The 20,603-nt window shown below is 43.4% G+C and overlaps 1 protein-coding gene across 3 annotated transcripts in view; it reads left to right on the top strand.

Annotated features, from left to right (window-relative positions):
* The window catches only part of LOC148773755 (low-density lipoprotein receptor-related protein 2-like), a 40,288-nt gene extending 21,472 nt beyond the window's left edge, over positions 1 to 18,816 (top strand). For 2 of the 3 annotated variants that reach the window (XM_088832657.1, XM_088832658.1), the window contains exons 16-33: positions 428 to 622; positions 1,888 to 2,103; positions 3,167 to 3,402; positions 5,168 to 5,297; positions 5,473 to 5,657; positions 6,435 to 6,621; positions 7,192 to 7,410; positions 7,788 to 7,971; positions 8,980 to 9,181; positions 9,270 to 9,434; positions 9,612 to 9,812; positions 10,665 to 11,214; positions 11,615 to 11,740; positions 12,826 to 12,936; positions 14,924 to 15,160; positions 17,238 to 17,706; positions 18,238 to 18,343; positions 18,787 to 18,816. In XM_088832657.1, coding sequence (XP_088688783.1) covers positions 428 to 622; positions 1,888 to 2,103; positions 3,167 to 3,402; positions 5,168 to 5,297; positions 5,473 to 5,657; positions 6,435 to 6,621; positions 7,192 to 7,410; positions 7,788 to 7,971; positions 8,980 to 9,181; positions 9,270 to 9,434; positions 9,612 to 9,812; positions 10,665 to 11,214; positions 11,615 to 11,740; positions 12,826 to 12,936; positions 14,924 to 15,160; positions 17,238 to 17,706; positions 18,238 to 18,343; positions 18,787 to 18,816 — 3,749 coding nt within the window. The remainder of the gene's footprint in view (positions 1 to 427; positions 623 to 1,887; positions 2,104 to 3,166; positions 3,403 to 5,167; positions 5,298 to 5,472; positions 5,658 to 6,434; positions 6,622 to 7,191; positions 7,411 to 7,787; positions 7,972 to 8,979; positions 9,182 to 9,269; positions 9,435 to 9,611; positions 9,813 to 10,664; positions 11,215 to 11,614; positions 11,741 to 12,825; positions 12,937 to 14,923; positions 15,161 to 17,237; positions 17,707 to 18,237; positions 18,344 to 18,786) is intronic. The other variant, XM_088832659.1, reaches the window with a different exon arrangement.
* The last annotated feature ends 1,787 nt before the right edge of the window (positions 18,817 to 20,603 follow it).

The following is a 20,603-nucleotide window of genomic DNA, read 5'->3' on the forward strand; positions in this document are numbered from 1 at the left end:
TAAAAAAAAATCCAATTTTGATTATTCTACTAGCATATCCGTTAGGTTTCTGTGACAGGTGCTGAAGAATACTAACTGGTAACTTCTGGAAGTGCCTAACTCAGACATCTCACCGTAAGACTGAAGTCCCGTCTGCAGAAACTTACTTTATTCTGCATGCCTAGAATATAGCATTGGGTAGTGGAAAAAATTAAATTTATAGGCCTGAAAGGAAAAAACAATTTCCCCCATTTCAAAACCATGAGATAATGGGCCAACACAGCACACCCATGGTCTAAAGATATAGGGTCTTTACTCTTTCTTTCTGCAAGGTAGACAAACAGAGCTACCTGGCCATGACGTGGGTTTTTGGGGAGCAGGTCGGTAGAAGCCTGTCTCCACTGCTGACACCTGATGGACTGACCTGCTGACACACTGCTGGTTCTAGATCCTGAGGTTGAAGGAGCAGCAGCCCCCAGCCCTCCTCCCCCACCCCCGCCACCCCCTGTCCTCTGCACCCGATCTTCGGTGCCCTGTCGGGATGGGTTGGAGTGCATCTCCCGGGGCTACCTCTGTGATGGCAAGCAAGACTGTGGGGACGGCTCGGATGAAGAGAACTGCTCCCGCTTCTGCAACAGACCAGGTGTGTCACCACCTCCTGGTCTCTTGTCCCAGGTGTGCTGATCTGCCTCAGGTGCATGCTATGAATTGCCGGAGTGTTCATTGTAATTACACTTGCTTTCCCTGTACGTTTTCATAGATTACATAGCCTGTCCTAACACAGACTGTCTGATTGCCCATTTTATCACATTTAAGTCCGCAGTGTTTTACCAGGTATAATTTGACTATTGTTTCCTTGTTTCCTCAAATTTGCCTAAGTATTCCAATAGCTGCCTTTATATTGGCATGCTGCTGCTGCTAAGTCGCTTCAGTCGTGTCCGACTCTGTGCAACCCCTTAGATGGAAGCCCACCAGGCTCCTCCGTCTCTGGGATTCTCCAGGCAAGAACACTGGAATGGGTTGCCATTTCCTTCTCCAATGCATGAAAGTGAAAAGTGAAAGTGAAGGCGCTCAGTCATGTCTGACTCTTTGCGACCCCATGGACTGCAGCCTACCACGCTCCTCTGTCCATGGGATTTTCCAGGCAAGAGTACTGGAGTGGGGTGCGATTGGCATAGAGTGACCTAAATGGACCGCTTATAACTGACTTGGTCATATTTTAACAAGTTGTTCAAGTAACCAAACCAATATGAAGCCTTAGTATTTCAAGGACCTAGTTCAGCTTAATTAACCTTAGCACTTTATTAAAGCTCACTTATGGATCAATTAAGATATAGAACTCAGGGGACTTCTCTGGTGGTCCAGTGGTTAAGCCTCCACCTTCCAATGCAGAGGATCCGGGTTCGATCTCTGGTCAGGGAACTAGATCCCACATGCCATAACGAAGAGCATGCTGCAGTTAAAGATTCCGCACGCCTCAACAAAGATCAAAGATCCAATGTGCTGCAACTAAGACTCAGCACAGTCAAATAAATTAAAAATATCTATGTATAGAACTCAAATGGGCTTTCCAGGTGGCACTGGTGTAAGGAATCCCCCTGCTAATGCAGGAGACATAAGAGATGTGGGTTCAGTCAATTGCTGGGTTGAGAAGATCCCTTGGAGGAGTGTGTGGCAACTCACTCCAGTATCCTTGCCTGGAGAATCTCATGGGTAGAGGAGACTGGAGGACGACAGTCCACAGGGTCACAAAGAGTCAGATACGACTGAAGCAACTTGGCATGCACGCACAACTCAAGATTAGTCTACCTACGCCTCGAGCTCCAGAATGAGGATGAGTTAATCTAGTAACAAAACTTCAGTCTGATGAACATATATGGTCCTTGCTTTTGACTTGTTCCATGGAAGGGGTCTTCCAGTGTCTGGATGGAAACAAGTGCATTGAGGAGAAATATCAGTGTGATGGAGCCCAGCAGTGCTTGGATGGCTCCGACGAGCTGGGCTGCTGGAAGCCCATTGACGACTGCTCTCTGCGCTGCGACAACAAGACCCGCTGTATCCCCAAGAGCTGGCTGTGTGATGGCCACCCCGACTGTTCTGATGGAAAAGACGAACAAGGATGTAGTAAGTTCCCTGGAAGTTACTTGGGGTATCTCCAACTACACTGTAGTCAGTTCTCCTTATTTGTGGGAGTTATGTTCTCTAAAGCTGCCATGAACACTGAATTAGAGGCTATTGGATCATTGCTCCTGAGAAATATACAGGGTGAGGTTTCTCAGAGTCTCTGGTCACATTTTTGTCAACTGATCAATATAGAACCTTTTTTAAAGGTGTGTTTCTGTTTAAAGATGACTTATGTACTGTTGACTCAGTAATACCCAGCGGCACTGAAACTCATGCTGAACAGAGCTTATTGAATGCATGTCTATTTTCCCATAAGATACACCTTGACTCCTTACCCTTAGGAGCACCAAACAGCACTTCAGTACTACATTTGGGGTCATTTTAGATAGAAAAATCACTAGAAAGTAAAAAAAAAAAAAAAAAAAACATGAAAAACATGGTCCTAAATAATTGCAAGACATCCCTGATGGCTTAGTGGTAAAGAATCCACCTGCCAATGCAGGAGATGCAGGTTTGATCCCTGGGTTGGGGAGATCCCCTAGAGGAGGAAAGAGCAACCCACTCTAGTATTGTTGCCTGGAAAATTCCATGGACAGAGGAACCTGGTGGGTGACAATCCATGGGGGTCACAAAGAGTCAGACATGACTTGGTGGACTAAACAACAAAAAGGATTATAAAAAGGATACTTCTTTTAGTTTGAGAATGGAAGCTTGAGGTCAAAATGGTGCCTCTTCAGCCTCAATTGGAAAAGTGTGTTGGGGCAACTCACATTAGGGTCCCAGGCAAGAGTCTCTCTCCCCTGCCTGTCCCAGCATCCTTCTACATGTCTTCCCATCCCTGTCCCCCAGCCCTCGTCCTCCAAGACAGGAGGATTTTCTGAGCTAGCTTATAGGTCCTTTCTGCCCTAACACTCTGCTTGAACCACCTTCCTGCCCTAACCCCCGCTGGGGCTTAATTCCTAAGGTGACAGGAGAAGACTGGGAGTCTTCAAACCATTTTATTTGCCATCAGATTGCTTCTTCTCCATATGGCTGAGTTGTTACCTAAAGCTTTGTTTTTCAGTTCATGAAAAATGCAGCCCATCTGAATTTAAATGTGAGAATGGCCAATGTGTATCTTCTTCCCTGCGTTGCGATGGGAACCGGGATTGTCTGGACCACTCAGATGAAGAGGGCTGTCCTGCCTGGCCCCTGCCATGCCCATCAGGGGAGGTGAAGTGCCCGAGGAGCGGGGAGTGTGTGTTGGCAGAGTGGATATGTGACCACGACTTAGACTGCAAAGATGGAACTGACGAGAAGGTAGCCTACTCTTCCTTAAAAAAAAACACAGTAGACTTCTAATCACAACAGTAATATGTGCTTCCTCACTAGAAAACTTGGGAAAATGTACGAACAGAGGTCTCCCACAATCTCTGCCCAGAAAGCCACTTGTAACTGCATCAAAGTTTCTGAAGTGTTAAGATCCTCTGGTTGAAAGTCAAACTTGTAAGATCTTTATTGGAGGAGCTTTGCAAATGTTAGGTCTTGATGGTCATAGCTTGAATGTCTTGTTTAGAGAGATGCTTTGAAGCTCTGCCTAACCAGTTCCCATAACATACACAGTTGCTTCTGCATTGTGTGAGATGCAGCCCAATTTTGAACCTAATCCCAGAGATGGTGGAGCCTGGTGGGCTACCATCTATGGGGTCACACAGAGTCAGACACGACTGAAGTGACTTAGCAGCAGCAGCAGCAGCAGCTCACATTTGACCTTAAGAAAGCAGCTCTGCGGTGATGTTCTATTTTCTCATCAACAGAATGGGTAGTGTTTGCTGGGCTGAAACTGTATCTCAAGGTGCTGCTGTTTCATAGGTGTGTAGATCTGAAATATCCTTCTCCCTGCACCAATTCTGAGAATCCCAGTCAGATTAGGTACAACTGCTTGAGTGTGCTTTAGAAATGGTGGGAATTAAGAAGAGTTTCTAAAGCAGATTCTTTTGCTTATGCTTTTTAAAAAATTTTTTATTTTTAATTGGAGGCTGATTGCTTTACAATATTGTGCTGGTTTCTGCCATATATCAATGTGAATCAGTCATAGGTTCTTTTTTTATATAGTTTTTCTTAACATATATATTTTATTGAAGTATAGTTGACTTACAATGTTTCAGATGCATACCCAGGTGATTCAGTTATACATATACCCGTATATTATTTTTGAGATTATTTTCCATTATAGGTTATTACAAGATATTGACTACAGTTCCCTGTGCTATATAGTAAATCTTTGTTGCTTGTTGCATATCTGTTTTTTTCACTAGAAATACAGCATTCTATTCATATTAAGTCAAACATGTGGAATCAAAATGTCGTGAATTTTTTAGTTAGGCAAAAATTCATAAGTTTTCTAATATATATATAATGGCTCAGAAAGTAAAGAATCTGCCTGCAGAGCAGGAGACTCAGATTTGATCCCTGGGTCAGGAAGATCCCCTGGAGAAGGAAATGGCAACCCACTCCAGTATTCTTGCCTGGAAATTTCCACGGACAGAGGAACCTGGAGGGCTACAGTCCATGGAGTCACAAAGAATCGGACACAACTGAGTGACTGGCACTTTCACTTTTATACATACTATATATATATATAGATGTATATATGTATACAAAAGCTTTTCTACTATGCTTGATAAAGTCTTGAGAAAGAATGTTTAAAAAAAGAGAAAAGATGGAGAAATTGAAAAACAAACTAAATGAAATGGGACCATTGAATATGAAATAGAAAAAGTGAAACACACTAGGTAAATGATCGTCATATCGTCTAGGTGTTTTTAAACAAGCGGTAGGTTCTTAAATGAATTAAGGCTTCCTGGCTGGTCAGCTTCCAGAATAAGGCATCTCCTTCCCACTTTCCCATCCACGTTGGTATCACCCACAGTTCCTCGTCTGAGCTCCAGCTGAGCAAGGCGCTGCTTATCACCGCATCCCTGGCCTCACTGCAGAGGGGACTGGCGGGTTCTCTCATTACCCAGGCCCCTTGCTGGGCTCTGAAGCTGGGTGCTGCTGACGGGGCCGCTCGCTGTCTCCTCAGGACTGTGACCCCAAGGAGCTTCGCTGCGGCTCCAGGCAGTGGCCCTGCGCCAGCGGGGAGCAGTGCGTGCCCGAGCCCTGGCGCTGCGACGGGCAGAGCGACTGTGGGGACGGCAGCGACGAGTCGGGATGTAAGCTCCGGGCGGGGAGGCGCGGGCCCCGAGGGCGCGGCCGGCTCAGCGCGCAAATGCTGCGGCCGGAATGCACCCCTCTGCGGGGCTGGAGGGGCCTCGATGGTACGCGGGAGCCTGGCTGCGGGAGGGCGTGTGGCGAGGGCGCGCCTCTGAAGGCAGAGGCGCTCTGCAGGCCCCCCGGCGCAGTGCGGGAGCGCCGAGTTCCAGTGCCAGCCCGCCGCCTGCCTGGACCTCCGCCTGCTGTGTGACGGGAAGCGGGACTGCGCCGACGGCTCCGACGAGGGCGGGCAGTGCTCGTCGGCCGCCTGCAGCCAGGGACAGTGTTTCCACAGCTGCTACCCGTCCCCACACGGGCCTGTGAGTGCTTTCTGTTTCCGTGCTCTGGCGGCTGGAGGCTCGGAGTGGGGAGAGGCGGGCATCCTCAGCCGGGCCGTCTGCTCCCTACGCCGAGTCTTCCACGGGAGCTGCCCTGAGCCCTCCTCCCTCGTCCCCATGCTTGAGGCTTTCTGCCGAGTCCTGTCTAGCTCCTTTCCCCTCTCCGGGCTTCTGGAACCCTGCCACCCAGCTCCAGAAACTCCCCTACTGCGACAGTCACGGTGAGGCAGTAAGTTTGGGGAGATTTGTCCCAACAGTCAGGTAACTCCCCGCCATGCTGCAGCTCAGGAAACTCAGTACCTGCCTGTGAGGAAGTCCTTTCTGTGTGAGTATTTAGAATGACTTGCCCTTCAGTCAAGAATGTCCGTGTTCTGGTCTGGCATTATTGGTTGGCTGAACATGGTGAACTTGTGGAAGTGGAAGAAAACCATGCTGTTGTCTGGTCCTGTTGGCAGACAACCAGTTCAGTGAAGTCTAGGACTCTCTTTACTTACAGATTTTGATGGAGTCCTAGGTGGCCTGGGCTGAACTGGACACCTTTGTTAACTTGGGACCCCTGGGGGTGGCAAGGGTGTGGGGCGAGCGGCAGGAGATGGACAGAGTGACTGCATTCAGAATGGAGTTGGTTCAAAGAACAGTTTGAGTTGCTGACATGGAGCGTATCGCCATGTGCTTTTTATATCAAGGCTGAGGTCTTTTTTTTTAATCAACTGTGTACCTTGCCTTTAGAAAGTCTTCATGTTTTCCAACCTCTGTCAGGTATGTGCTTGTGAGCGAGGCTTTGAGCTGAAAAGCAGCGGCCAGGTCTGCGAGGATGTGGATGAATGCCAGAGGCTGGGTGGTCACCCTTGCAGTCAGACCTGTGTCAACACGAAGGGCTCCTACACCTGCGCCTGTCATCCTGGCTACTCACTGGAGCCTGATGGCCATACCTGTAAAGCAACAGGTAAATGGAGCTAGGAATATCTCCTCAACTGTAGGTTGAGAGCTTGAGGTCCTATGACATCCAGGAATACCAATGCAAATCTCTTTCTCAGGTCTTAAGTGTTCCGGCCTGCTTTATTTGTCTTCAGAACAAGACAGGCACAGTTCCAAAGCCTTCTTTTTATACTTTGTATTTTATACCTTGAATTTGAATCTGAAAGTATCTACAAATAAGGCATTATTATAACAAACCCATAAGTTAAACGTCTGTAACCATGGGTCAGCCTTACCTGAAGTTAGAATAAATATCTAAAGACCAGACAAGCCCTTCTTTCCTGTCCACCTAACACCAAATATTTAGTTATAAATGTGGTTTTCAATTTAGGCTAATTATGCCTTTATGCTAAGTATCTTTAAACCACGTTTTAGCTTAACCATTACATCAAGGGAAGAACTTAGATGCCAGTGAGCTGGTACCACAGCCCTGTCAATAAGAAAGCAAAAACTACTTTGTCCTCTGATTGCTTAGCCAGTGCTGGGCTCACCGTTCAAACTCCTTAAGGCCATGTTGAAAGCAGTTCTTTTTTGACAGGTACTGAACCAGTTCTGCTTGTGGCAATCCAGTTTAAGCTACTCCTCTATGGGATGCGGAGCTTGAAAGAAGATATTCTGGCAACTACAGATAAGAACCTGATTATTTTCTCTATCGACTATGACTTAGTGGATCAGAAAGTCTTCTGGACTGATCTCGGGGCCCAAAGTATTCAGTGGATAAGCATGGACATGAAGAAGAAAGGGACTATGGTGAAAGGTTTGTCCCCTTATAAGAGGCTCTCATCTTGCCCTTACTAATTACACATAGCATGAGAGATAGGATGAGTGGCCATGAACTTTCTAAACATTGCTTTATATCTCCTTAACTACAAGTGGTCAAATCTTGCTATTCTTGATAGTTAGCTAGAAAGGAGAACCTGCCATCTCTGTTAATACAGAGTCAGTCAAACCATCAGCCAGTGACCATTACTTGTAACGGTCGTATTTTGGAGCATTTAAAAGACTGCTCTGATGGAGTTGCATATATCAGTTGGAAAATGAATTAACATGGCATGCAAGTCTGAGGTCTGTGAGCTTCAACCTTCTGAAAAGCTGTAATTTAAGTACACATGATGAATAGTTTCCTGTCCTCAGGGATAAAGGCAGACTGCATAGCAGTTGACTGGATTGGGAGGAATCTCTATTGGACAGATGGGACAGCTGGTCAGATTTTGGCGATTCGGTTGACTGCAATTTGGAGAGGAAAATCTGAGTACACGGTTGTCCTGGACAATGACTTGAACCAACCACGGTCTTTGGCTTTAGATCCCCTAAATGGGTGAGTCTGGGTGTCACAATGCCTGGTCAAATCTGTCAGGTCTGTTCCTCTTTAGTTCCAGTTCGGCTGTGTTCCCTCAACACAAATGAGTGAATAGGAATCTTATATGACTTGACTTTGGATCTGATGATGTGAGTCAACCATACACATAGTAGTTGTGAAAGCTCCTGCAAAAAGACCTTTATTTCAGAAAAGTGAGATGTAGGCGTGCTCACTTGGTGACCTACCTATACTTTCTTTGGCTGAAACAAACAGGAGTACCTCTGAGTGGAGAATCTGTATGGCTTTAAAATGGCAGGAGGAGGGAGAATGGAACTAGGGCTGGTGTTTAATTTATAGTAATGTGATTGGGGGTGGGGATGGGCTCAGAGGAGTTGGGTGTGGAGGCCGAGCTCTTCTGTCTAGAGCCCTTTCTCTCTGCAAAGGGCCAGGAGCTTAGAGACAGCATTTCCTACTTGTCCGAGCAAAGCCCTAATTGGGATGGCCATGTGTGTATCAAACGTAAGGACAAGATAGAGCAACACTCGGGATCCAGAGGTGACCTAGGTCAGACACTTTCCCTCTTTTTTTCTCACCTTTTCAATACCTCCAACCAGGAATCTGGTAACACGGTCCTCAGGAGACTGGCAGGAGTTTCCTGACGCATCTAATGGCTTATGACCAAGAATGTGATCTGAAGCACCCATTGCTCATAGAACTAGTGGACTTTCTAGCCCAGAAAAGGCTGAAAGGTTCCCTGGATGTTTTCCAGGCTAGGGTCTAATGTATTTTTTAGACTTCCTATACAGCTGTCATAATAGATATTATATCCCTAAATAATGAACAATCATCATAAAACTTCAAAGAAAACCTTCTTTTACTACTTCACAAATTATGTTTAAGGCATAGACCAAGTTTAAGTTTGAGGGAAAGAAATAATTGGACTGTAAATCAGAGTTTTGAGGAATGAACTGGTGTTATTTTCTGTGAGGTAATACCTTGTCTTAAAGCTGACTTTTATCCACATAGGCTAATGTACTGGTCTGAAATTGGAGGAGAGCCTCAAATAGAACAAGCTGGAATGGATGGGAGCAGCAGAAAAATACTCCTCAGTGAAGGTCTTGGCTGGCCAACTAGCATAGTTCTCGACCAGTTGAGTTGGAAGATATTCTGGTCTGATGACAAATTTCACTGCATTGGCTCTGCCAACCTAGATGGTACTGGTATTAGTGTAAGTGTTCTTTTGGTAATAGGTTTGTGTGAAATATCGTGTGCCTTGTGTAAAACTCATCCCAGGAACCTCACCATCACCATTTTAGATGTTGCAGCTAACACAAATCAAGAGCCCCTTCTCAGTGGCTGTGTTTGAGGATGAAGTCTTCTGGTCTGAAATGAAGACGAGAACAGTGCAACGCATGGAAAAGATGACTGGCAAGAACCGGGCTGTCCTCATCAAGCGTTTGGAACAGCCTTACGGACTAAAGGTCTGTAGCTGATGCTTCCAAATATCCTCCGATCCTCCCTGGGAAGGCTACGTGTATAAGCTGCCCAAGGACAAATTGCAGGAACTTATATCTATAATGATTGAAAGGCAGGGTTGAGTTACCTGCTGTTTTTAAGGATTCAGCAACATGTAGTGACATCTAGGTGCTTTCTTCCAGGTAATGCACGAAGTGCTACAGCCCAGGTCTTCAAATCCTTGTCTGGACACTGGATGTTCTCACTTGTGCCTTCTGAGCCCACAATCCAAGGGAAGCTGTCGTTGTCCAGCTGGACTCCTGCTTGCAGATGATGGTGTCAACTGTGTTCCCCTCAAGGAATCTGCGTTTCTGTTCCTTGGGTTGCCCACAGTTATCATGCAGGTACTATCCTGTTCTGTCACATTCCTGGGCCACAGTCTACTTCAGACTTTGGGTAATTTGAATTCCTTGAATTTTTTCCCTTTGGGATATTCTTCAAATACAATTTAAAGTTGAATATTCACTGTGTATTGGGAGCTATGATGACAAAAAAAATAATAACTATGAAATGAAGACCACTCCTACTCAGATTCCTTAAGAAACACTTAGCACCTCAGAACACAGTGAGGCTAGGGATCTGACATAGTGTTTAACTCAGTTGAATTGTCCAAGAACCTAGCTGATGATGCAGAGTAATACAAGCAACTTGGCTGGATTCTAGCTTGAGAGGTAAGTACATTTTGTGAGGACACTTCTTAAGTCATAGGAGGAGAAAAGGTACTAACAAGCAAGTCACCCCTAACTTCTCATATCCAGAGGACTTGACGACTTTGGCATTTTAAAATGACAAAGCAAACTTTGGGGTTGAAAGACCAACTTCAGTTTCAGTAAGATCTTCAGACTGAAGTCTCATTTAAAGAGGAGGGCCTTTCATGTATTTAAGTGTATCAAATCCACACATTATACAACTTAAACTTACATAGTATTGTATGTCAGTTTTATCTCAGTAAAAAAATAAAAATAAATTTAAAAAGTTAAGGGGGGAGGTCTTTCACAGAGGAGTAAACATTTCAAGCTTATAAATTCAAGGAATTTTAAGGGCCTGAAACTCCAGGAAGGGAGAGAAATGCAATTTGCTTTTAGGCAATAGACTGTGTGAAAATCTGAATGCAAGTATCTGAACATGAATTCAAAATCAAGATGAAGAATTTGACTAGTCTCAACTGGTGCCATCCAAGTGATTTTTCCCCACAGATCTATCTGAAAAATCTAGACGCTTCACGAGGACAAGCAACTTTACCAGGACATAGGATTCTTCCCTTTACCAATGTCAACCAGCTTGCATCAATGGACTATGTCATCCAGGAGAAGGTGCTCTACCTGACAGAGTGGAATACGGGTGATATCTGGCTACTGAGGCTCAAGGACTCCGGAAAGCTCTCTTGGAGGAAAATCATATCTGTGGAGGGCACAGTGACTGACCTTGCTGTGGACTGGTTGAGTGGAAATGTATACTGGATTGGCAGTGAGAATGCTCACATCAACATAGCTTCCCCCAGAGGCCAGTACTCCACCGTCTTGCTCAGTGGAAGTCTCTACCGCCCGACATCCATCGTGCTCCACCCGCCAACTGCAGCCATGTGCTTTGTGGACCTGGGCCCCCAGGATGATGGTCGGCATGGCTCCAGCATCGAATGCGCCTCCATGGACGGCAGCAGGAGGAAGGTGCTCTGGCAGAAACCCCAGGTCCCTGTGGGCCTGAGCTTTTCAGATGCAGGGACTCGTCTGTACTGGGCTGATCCTGGTGAGCAGTTACCTTCTCCACCCTAAGTGTAAGGGTGAGAGACCTTGGCCAGAGAAATAGTGATGCTTTCTGGTCTTCAGCTGTAACTTCAAATGGCTTTTGGGTCTGAGTTTACATTTTCTGCACCACTTTCTAAACAAATACAATCAGTCCCCATCCTGAGCAGCATATATTAGCCCAGAGAGTCATGCAGTTGCCTCTTGGTGAAGGGGTGAAATCAAGAACCTAACAAATATGCATGAGCAAATCTTTGTATAGTACTTTTAGAATGAATAAGAACTAGTTTTCAGGAAATGCATGTATACTTCTGGAGGGGAGGCAGGACAAGACATAGAGAGCCACAGGATGGAGTACAGCTGTTTGAGCTCCACACGGAAGTTAACTGACCCTCTCCTTCTAGGGAGAGGACTCATAGAAAGTATTCAACAAGACGGCTCTAGATACAGAGTAGACCGCAGAGGAATTCAGGGCCTTAACCTGTTTACATATGGCCAAGGCATGATGTTCTGGACCACTGTGGATGATGGTAGGTCTTAATTCTACATCCGATTGTCTTTGTGAGCTGAATTTACGCCTGGATATCTAAAGCGAATCTGCTACTGCTTAGCACTGATCTTTGGCAGTGTGTTTCTTGCGGAGGGATAGCTAAGCAGCTTCCCTAATTTAAGATGCATAAATGTCAAGAGTGACTGTGTGATTTGGGGGAGCTTCTACTTATTTGGTTATTCTTTACATGTGAATGTGCTTTCTCTCATTCTGCCTGGGATTTCTGGCTTTGTAGGAGGCTCTTGGCTTTGGAGGACACCAGGGCGTGGGACAGAGAGAACTGGGCCAGGAATTGGGACCAGGTGGCCTTGTCAATTAGTAGCTGTAACACCTTACCTGTAACATGAGGGACGTGTACCTGTCTGGACTGACTAGGTACATGTGAAAGTATTAGGTGAATTCTAGAGCATTCTATACTTGCTGGGTATTTCTGGTATTCACAGAGACTGTCTAAACCACAGTACTCTATCTAGTATGTTATTGCTGACTAGAGTCTATGTCTGGTCAAACTGGAAAAGGCTGTTTCAAGTAAATCTTTCTCTTTATATTTCCCAGTGCTGGTCCCTTGACCAGTTGGGCTGGTCTCATGAGAACTGCAAAAATAAGTTATCAGATCCTACCGCAAAGATGCTAAACTGTTAGGTATGTGGTGAGACCTTTGCCATTTAAGATCCTTTGGTGACTCTTGTTACAAATAAGCCATTTTTAGAAATGCTGTTCTGGGAGAATGCCTAAAATCATTACCCATCAATTGCTTGAGCTGAATTTTCATGTATCATATCCTACTTTTCTCTCTGTGTATGCAGATATATATGAATGTGCTGGACATAAGTTCACTGGACTTTATTTTCGGCAAAAGCATAAAACTGCTTTTACTGATCTTTAAGTTTCTTCCCAGGAACTAGGTTTAGAAAAATGCATGTCTCTTCTGTAAAACTCCTGTTATTTAACTGGAGTTTCTGCAGATGAGTGACAGTTTTCATACTGAGCAGTGTTCTTTGCCCAGGAAATTGTTTAAGATAAATTTCACTTTTGTTAATGATTGTTCACTGCCTTTTGTTTTAGCCCAGATCAGTAAAGTTTGGTATAGCAAAGCAGAACTTTCAGAAAACCGGTGGTTCCAAGTGGACCAGAAGATTGTGGATTTAAAAGTTTATAGTAAACTTAGCCAACAGGGTAAGCACTGATTATAACAACACTGAAGTCTACTGAATTTCCCTATGAAGGAGTTGTTCCATCCTATAGTATCTCCTTGGAATATCTTTGTGTTTCCCAGTAAAATATTTCTCTGACACATTCCTGTAGATCTATATAACTCTTCTCTTCATGCAGTTATGTGTGGTCTGCTTCTGTTAATAGCTAGTCCTGTTGTGTAGCTAGGAGACACAATGGTGGTAAGGATATTGGGCTTGGGTTTGGTATGCTTGGGTCCTATTTTAAGTTCTCCTATTGAAGACTGAATTACAGCTGTGATATAAGCGGAGTCCCCTTTTAGGTCTAGAGTGAAACTGGTCTTCATTCTACTCAGTGTCACTTATATCTACTTTTGATGTTAACTTATCTTTCAAATATCAACTTGAGGGTGCTTGAACGTGTTTCTCCACCTTTCTTATAGACACAAATGCCTAATTGAGGGTCCCTGTCATTTCTGAAGTACATTTTATCTTCATTATATCCATAATCTATTCCAGAATTCCTGGAATATGTCAAGAGATAAAGCTTCACCAGAAGTCAAAGCTTGAGCTAGAAGGCTTGGAGAACTATGGGAAGATATACATGGCTGACTTAATCAGACTCTTGTCCCCCACCATCCAACCCCCCCCTTGAGCCCACCAATCTGTTCTCTGTATCTGTGACTCTTAGAGGGATGAGAGGGACCACAGCCTCCGAGTTCTCATCTAAAGAGAGCTTTATTGCTAAGGCCCTTCTAGTTAAGATCTTGGCTACACGATGTGAAGGGAAAGGAGAACTTACAGGGGATCTTGGATGAGCCAAGTTTACCTCAATTTTTCTTAAACTGGTCCTTTATATGAACTACTGGCTTGTTTTGTTTTGTGCACGTGCATGTTTATTGCAAATTTATTCACAATCACAAAAAACTGAAAACAACCAGGATGTTCCTAATTAAGTGAATGGATAAACAAGCTGTGGTATGAATGGATAGACAAGCTGTGGTACAAATGGAATATTAGCCAGCCACAAAAAAGAAACAAGCTCTCAAACCAGGAAACAACAGGGATTAATTTTAAGTGCATAATACAAAATGAAAGAAGCCAGTCTGAAAAGGCTATATAATTATGTGACATTCTGGAAAAGTGTAACTGTAGACCCTGTAAAAAAAGATCAGTGTTTTCCAGGAAGGAGGGGGAAGAGGGAAGTTGAATAGGTGAAGCACAGGGGATATTTTTAAGGCTTGCCTTCTGTATGATTATGTAATCATGGATACATTGAATTATGCATTTGTCAAAACCCATGGGACTTCATAGCACAAAGAGTAAACCTTAAGACGTGCAAATTAAAAAAAAATCATTTAGAAGGTCAGGGGATTCTAGGATGGAACACAAACTGTGACAAAACAATCTAATTGTTCTACAAATGTATGAAACAATGTTACTGTAAAGGTAGAAAGGGTGCTGAGCAAAGTAACTCTGGAAATGAGTGGAGTCTCTAACACCGAAGCAGAAGAAACTGTACATAAGCCCTGTACTCTCGTTGATAAATTTGTTTCCCACTGGGGTACAGACTAACAATTCTGATACCACTATATATGTTTACTTGAATTGAGCAGTGAAGTAAATAGATGGCAGGTGATAGGAGACAGTTTTCTTACTATTGAGAATTTACAGATAAGCAAGCGATGGAAGCTAGAATGATCCATATGGTAACAGGTTAGAGTTGGAGACATCAATATAAATTCATGTTTAGCTTAATTACAGTTACAGATGTGAACTCCTGATAGTCTAAAGCCATCCTTATCCATGAAGAAGAATCACCAATCACTTGGTTCTTAGTTGTCTAAAAGGAATTAAACTGAAAAGCCATCTATTGTGGGGAAAAAAATCTGGGTCCTCTAACTCTGATGGTCTATTTGCAGAAAGTTTACAGAAGAGCCTTCTGAAATAGTCTAAATCAATATTATTTTTTGGGGGGTGGGGATCCACAGGCAGTAACCATTGCTCAAAAGACAACGGAGGATGTAGCCATATCTGTTTACCAAAGCCGGAAGGACAGACTTGTAAATGTCCCAGTGGGTACTACTTGGATGACATAAAGAAGTGTCTTGAAGCTGTCCGATGCTCTGCACCATCACAGTCCTGTAAGGATGGTCAGAAATGCATTTCCGCCACACAGGTTTGTGATGGTCATGCTGACTGTCTGGATGGATCTGATGAAATGGACTGTGAGTAACTCCTACCCAAGACCCACCATTGGTCACCTTGGTGATTTACCTTTAATAATATTTAATTCCACAGTGTTCCCCAAGATTTTATCCTTTAAACTGTTTCTTCCTTCTCACTGTGTTCTCTTTAAACTGAACAATATGAAACTTCTAACTATGGGCAATTGTATATAGATTATAGGGACTCTTTGTAAAACGCTGATATCCCCTTGATTCGATTTTAAAGTAGGCCATATGATAGTTCACTCCACAGGGCTCGACAGTGTATGTTGCCTGAAAGAGCACTCATCTAACCCAGATCCGATTCAGCCCATGGAAACTGATCACAATAGCATCACCTGGAATGTAAGAGGTTGGCAAACTAGTTGACTTGTCCTGGTTCCCCCTTTTGAATGTGGGAAGAGCATATTCTAGCTCAGAGTTATTAAGGAATTAAAGAGGATGTGTAGAAAGCTGTCATATTATTATAACACTGTCAAGTTAATCCTTAGATGCTAGCTGTAGGTGGTTGTTATAGAAACATTCTTCCAAATCATGCCTTCATGGGAAGGTGTTGTCGTGGCCAGACAGCTGAGTAATCATAATACCTAATTCTGCTGGAATCATCAGCTATAGCTCCGTTGGTATCTAAGTCCCCTTCACGGTAGAATCAAAGAGACAGTGGGCTTAGTCATAACCAGCAAAGGAAGAGATCTGAAAAGGAGCCTTACAGTGAAGAGTTCTCATGGATTTCTCAATGTAAATTCTTATTTCCCTAAAACCTGATGGGCTGGAAGACTACTTATTACCTCTGAACACTTCATCTTAAATGGGAAAGATAAGGGATTTTGAGTCCTAAAGTTGATTATATTTTTCAGCAAATAAGGGTGCTTTTGTTGCTAGTCCTGTGTTGGCAATGACTCAAGGATGGGGATAAATGAGTGAGAAATTTATCACCTTTACCACCTTGAGGTTAGGTTAGGTTTCTGGTTTAAAACCTAACCTAACCTATTTTTGCCCTCCCATTCCTGATGTACTGGGCCCAAGAACTGACTTTGCTTCTTAATGATTTCACCCTGACCACATATAAAGCTTTTTTGAGGGAAATGGTACTGGGTACATAAAATTAAACTGAATTCCATTGGATGTAACCTACCATCAGGGACCTTAAATGCCCAGGATTGGAAATGCTCCTGTGAGGCCAGCTTAGGACAGAAGCATGAAGCATTTTTATTGCTAATTCTGTTCTTTTCACTCCCAGTACTTTGGTCTTCTATGTGAGGAGTAACACTTGTGTCAACAGTGATGGAGAACATGGTGAAATGCCTTAAGCACAGACTTAACTCTTGGATTGCTCTTTGGATAGAACCCTATTGTCTGCTCCCTGCTTTATGAGTGTCCCTCCCACACTACCACCAAATTTGGTTCAATATTTGCAACTTGTACGTCTTGCTAAACCTACAGTTTACTTGGACTCAAAAAATGTGAAATATTTACAGATAAACTTAATCCTTATAGTCTAGATATAGACTACTTTGATCTACTACATTCATCCATATAGAGAAAACACTTTTGGAACTGGTGGCATCTACCTTGGCTAAAATTCTGCATATCATCATTTGAAAATGGATTGGTATGATAGACTACACTGGTCCTGAAACCAAATGTTTTAAGTGCCTTTAGATATGTCATTTTTAAATCAGCTTTTGATAGTTTTTCGTTTTGTCAAAAGTATGGTGCTGTGCTGTGCTTAGACTCTTTGCAATCGTATCTGACTCTTTGCAATCACATGGACTGTAGCCTCTCAGGCTCCTCTGTCCATGGGGATTCTCCAGGTAAGAATACTGGAGTGGGTTGTCATGCCCTCCTCCAGGGGATCTTCCCAACCCAGAGATTGAACCCAGGTCTCCTGCATTGCAGGTGGATTCTTTATCATCTGAGCCACCAGGGAAGCCCAAAGTAATGGTAGTGATTGTGATTTCAAAAATTCAAACTTATCCAGTTAAGTTCACTGGAATTCTTGTTCTTCTGAAATAGTTATTAATTGACAATAACAAACCTGTGTATACACTCGTACTCACACCTACTGTTTTTGCAGGTACCTATCCAGATACAACCCATTCAACACCAACACCTAAAACATCAGCGTCTGGAAAGAGACTGACACCAAAAGCTGTCCAACCTCTCCAGAGTACGAAGTCCGCCAAGACTAGATCTCCAGGTCCAGAAGGAATGAATTACCCTGTCAGAAAAATGCTAACACCTCTGATTCCTGGTCTAGAGAGCGAGACTCCAGAAACCAAGGAAGGAGGTCAGCCCAAGGATTCACACAGGGAAAAACTTCTGCTCTGTAGCAGCGATTTCTGCAATGGGAGGGGAATCTGTACGATGCAAGGAGAGCTGAGAAAATGCAACTGTCTGATGGGCTACAGCGGAGACTTCTGTGAAGCAGCAGCCCATGGGCCTGCCCCCGGCCACATCGCCCTCAGCCTAACCATAGCGCTACTGGTTGTTCTGGTCTTTCTGGGAGCATTTGTATACTTCAGAAGAGAACACAGATTAAAGCGGTGAGCAGCCACTTTTGTCCTCATGGGAGAATTTTATTCTAAAGGCGGCTTATTAAATAAAACTAAAACAAGATTAATGAGATCGGAGGTATGAATCCACTGTAGAAATTTGTTCTCTAAGGAAAGATTTGAGCAATGAAGCCGCCTTATCTGTTAGATGACCTGGAAAAATCATAATTTGGACCATCCTTGTGTGAGACCTGTAGCAAACCGTAATGTAAGGGGAAGTCAGGGGCAGTGCTTTTACAATAATGTAAAAGCAGTCAGGGGCCAGTCTCAGGGATAAGGTGAGGACAGTACTCTCTACTGAGAAGATACATTTTGGAAGTTCAGTGAATGCCCAGTAACAAATCATAACTGATTCAAGTGTTGGCCATTCTGGGTCAGTTGTTTGTTATAGAGACAATAAAAGCACAACATCATTCCCATAACAATAACTTTTCATAGGGGACGAGTTAACATCTTTGAACCATGCCCCATTCCCAGCTTCTACTTTAAGGAACAACTCTATTGACTTTCTCTGATTTCTAGAAACAGTATGGCATCATCAAGAAATTTGACCTGCCAAGAAAATGACCAAGAAGAGGAGAATCTAATGAATAGTGAGACTTTTGTCAATGAAGCTTATGATGAACAGGTATGTCTGGGAAGTGTCTTTGAGGAAAACAGGAGGTGAGATCAGTCACAGAATGCCCTTACCAAAAAATCCTAGCAGAGTGAAAGTAGGCCGTGTTAACTTAAAGAGCTTTTAGTTATTGGCAAATGAGTTATTATGTAGACCAAATGAACGCTCAGTAACTTTTTGGATTGCTGATTCTGTTCAGTCTTAAGTTGTTCACACCAAAGTGAAACATGCATTTAATCAAGAAATTCAGCTTTTGGTGGACTTCCAAAAGGGGCTCAATACTACTTGGGGTGAAGTGAGGTGTAATTAGGGTTAGTTAACATTACCCCTAAAATTTATGTCCCCCACCCCATCCTGTGATCTCTGCTCACTTCTGTGTGGCTCAACCATCTCTCTGTTTTTGCTTTGTTTTAATGTAACTCATATTCTCTAATTTCAAGTCTCTTTTCCTACAGGAATTGTTAACGTCTTTACAAACTGACTAACTTGACAAAAAAGAAGCTGAAACATCTCAATAAAAACTGTTTATATATTTCAATGTGTACTGTTTTAACTTCTGTAACAATTTGTGGTAAATGGTAACTTCATATTAAAATAACTGCTTTTTATTTATTTTATTTTATTGACGTATAGTTGATTTACAGTATTGTGTTAATTTTTGGCTATGAAGCAAAATGTTTAAGTTATACATTTATATACATTCTTTTTCATATTCTTTTCCATTATATTTTATCACTGGGTATTGAATAGAGTTCCCTGTGCTATACAGTAGGACCTTATCTGTCCATTCTCTCTATAATACTTTGCATCTCCCAACCCCAAACTCCCAAACCATCCCTCTCCCTACCCACCCACCCCCACCTTGGCAACTGCAAGTCTGTTCTCTATGTCTGTGAGTCTGTTTATGTTTTGTAGATAAGTTCATTTGTGTCATATTTTAGATTCCACACGTAAATAATATATGGTATGTGTCTTTCTGACTTACTTCAGTTAGTATCAGATAATCTCTAGGTCCATCCATGTTGCTGAAAATGGCCTTATTTCATTTATTTCTTATGGCTAAGTAATAATCCATTGTTTATATGTACCACATCTTTATCCATTCATCTGCTGAAGGACATTTAGATTGTTTCCATGTCTTGGCTATTGTGAATACTGCTGGTATAAGCTTCAGTTCAGTTCAGTTCAGTCGCTCAGTCGTGTCCGACTCTTTGCGACCCCATGAATCACAGCAGGCCAGGCCTCCCTGTCCATCAACAACTCCCGGAGTTCACTCAAACTCATGTCCATCGAGTCGGTGATGCCATCCAGCCATCTCATTCTCTGTCGTCCCCTTCTCCTCCTGCCCCCAATCCCTCCCAGCATCAGAGTCTTTTCTAATGAGTCAACTCTTCGCATGAGGTGGCCAAAGTATTGGAATTTCAGCTTTAGCATGAGTCCTTCCAATGAACACCCAGGACTGATCTCCTTTAGAATGGACTGGTTGGATCTCCTTGCAGTCCAAGGGACTCTCGAGAGTCTCCTCCAACACCATAGTTCAAAAGCATCAATTCTTCGGCGATCAGCTGTCTTCACAGTCCAATTCTCATATCCATACATGACCACTGGAAAAACCATAGCCTTAACTAGACAGACCTTGGTTGGCAAAGTAATGTCTCTGCTTTTTAATATGCTATCTAGGTTGGTCACAACTTTCCTTCCAAGCATAGGGGTGCATTTATCTTCTTGAATTCCAGTTTTGTCTGGATATATGCCCAGAAGTGAGATTGTTACCAAAAGTAGGGTCCAGCTGTTAGCTGCCCATAAGTCAATAAAAAGGCAAGGTTGATGGAAATGAAAAAGTATGCTTTATTTCTGAGGCTGGCAACTAAGATTGGAGTCAGTTGCCAAAGGCCAACTACCCCCCATTGGCAATCAGTGGACAAGAGCTTTTATTGGTGAAAGGAGAGGGCTACATGCAAAACAGCACCGTCAGCTGTGACAGTCCTTTTGAAATTGGTTATGCTGTGGTCTGACCAGCACCATCTTGATTTTGTTTAGGTACAATTAACCTTCAGTTCCAGAGTCATTTTGTTCCCATTTTTTTTGAGGCCAGCTCTTGAAACTGTGGTAGCTTATGTCATGGCTTACAGTCTGATAATCATGTACTTAACTTCTCCCACCTGGTGGGGGTTTTAGTGTCTATAATATTAAATACTAAAACATTTTTCCTTAATCAGTTCAGTTCAGTTGCTCAGTTGTATCTGACTCTTTGCGACTCCATGGACTGCAT

Source organism: Moschus berezovskii, chromosome 26, assembly GCF_049115385.1.
Source record: "Moschus berezovskii isolate FMDL1 chromosome 26, NW_MosBer_1.0, whole genome shotgun sequence".
NCBI classification, from domain to species: Eukaryota; Metazoa; Chordata; class Mammalia; order Artiodactyla; family Moschidae; genus Moschus; species Moschus berezovskii.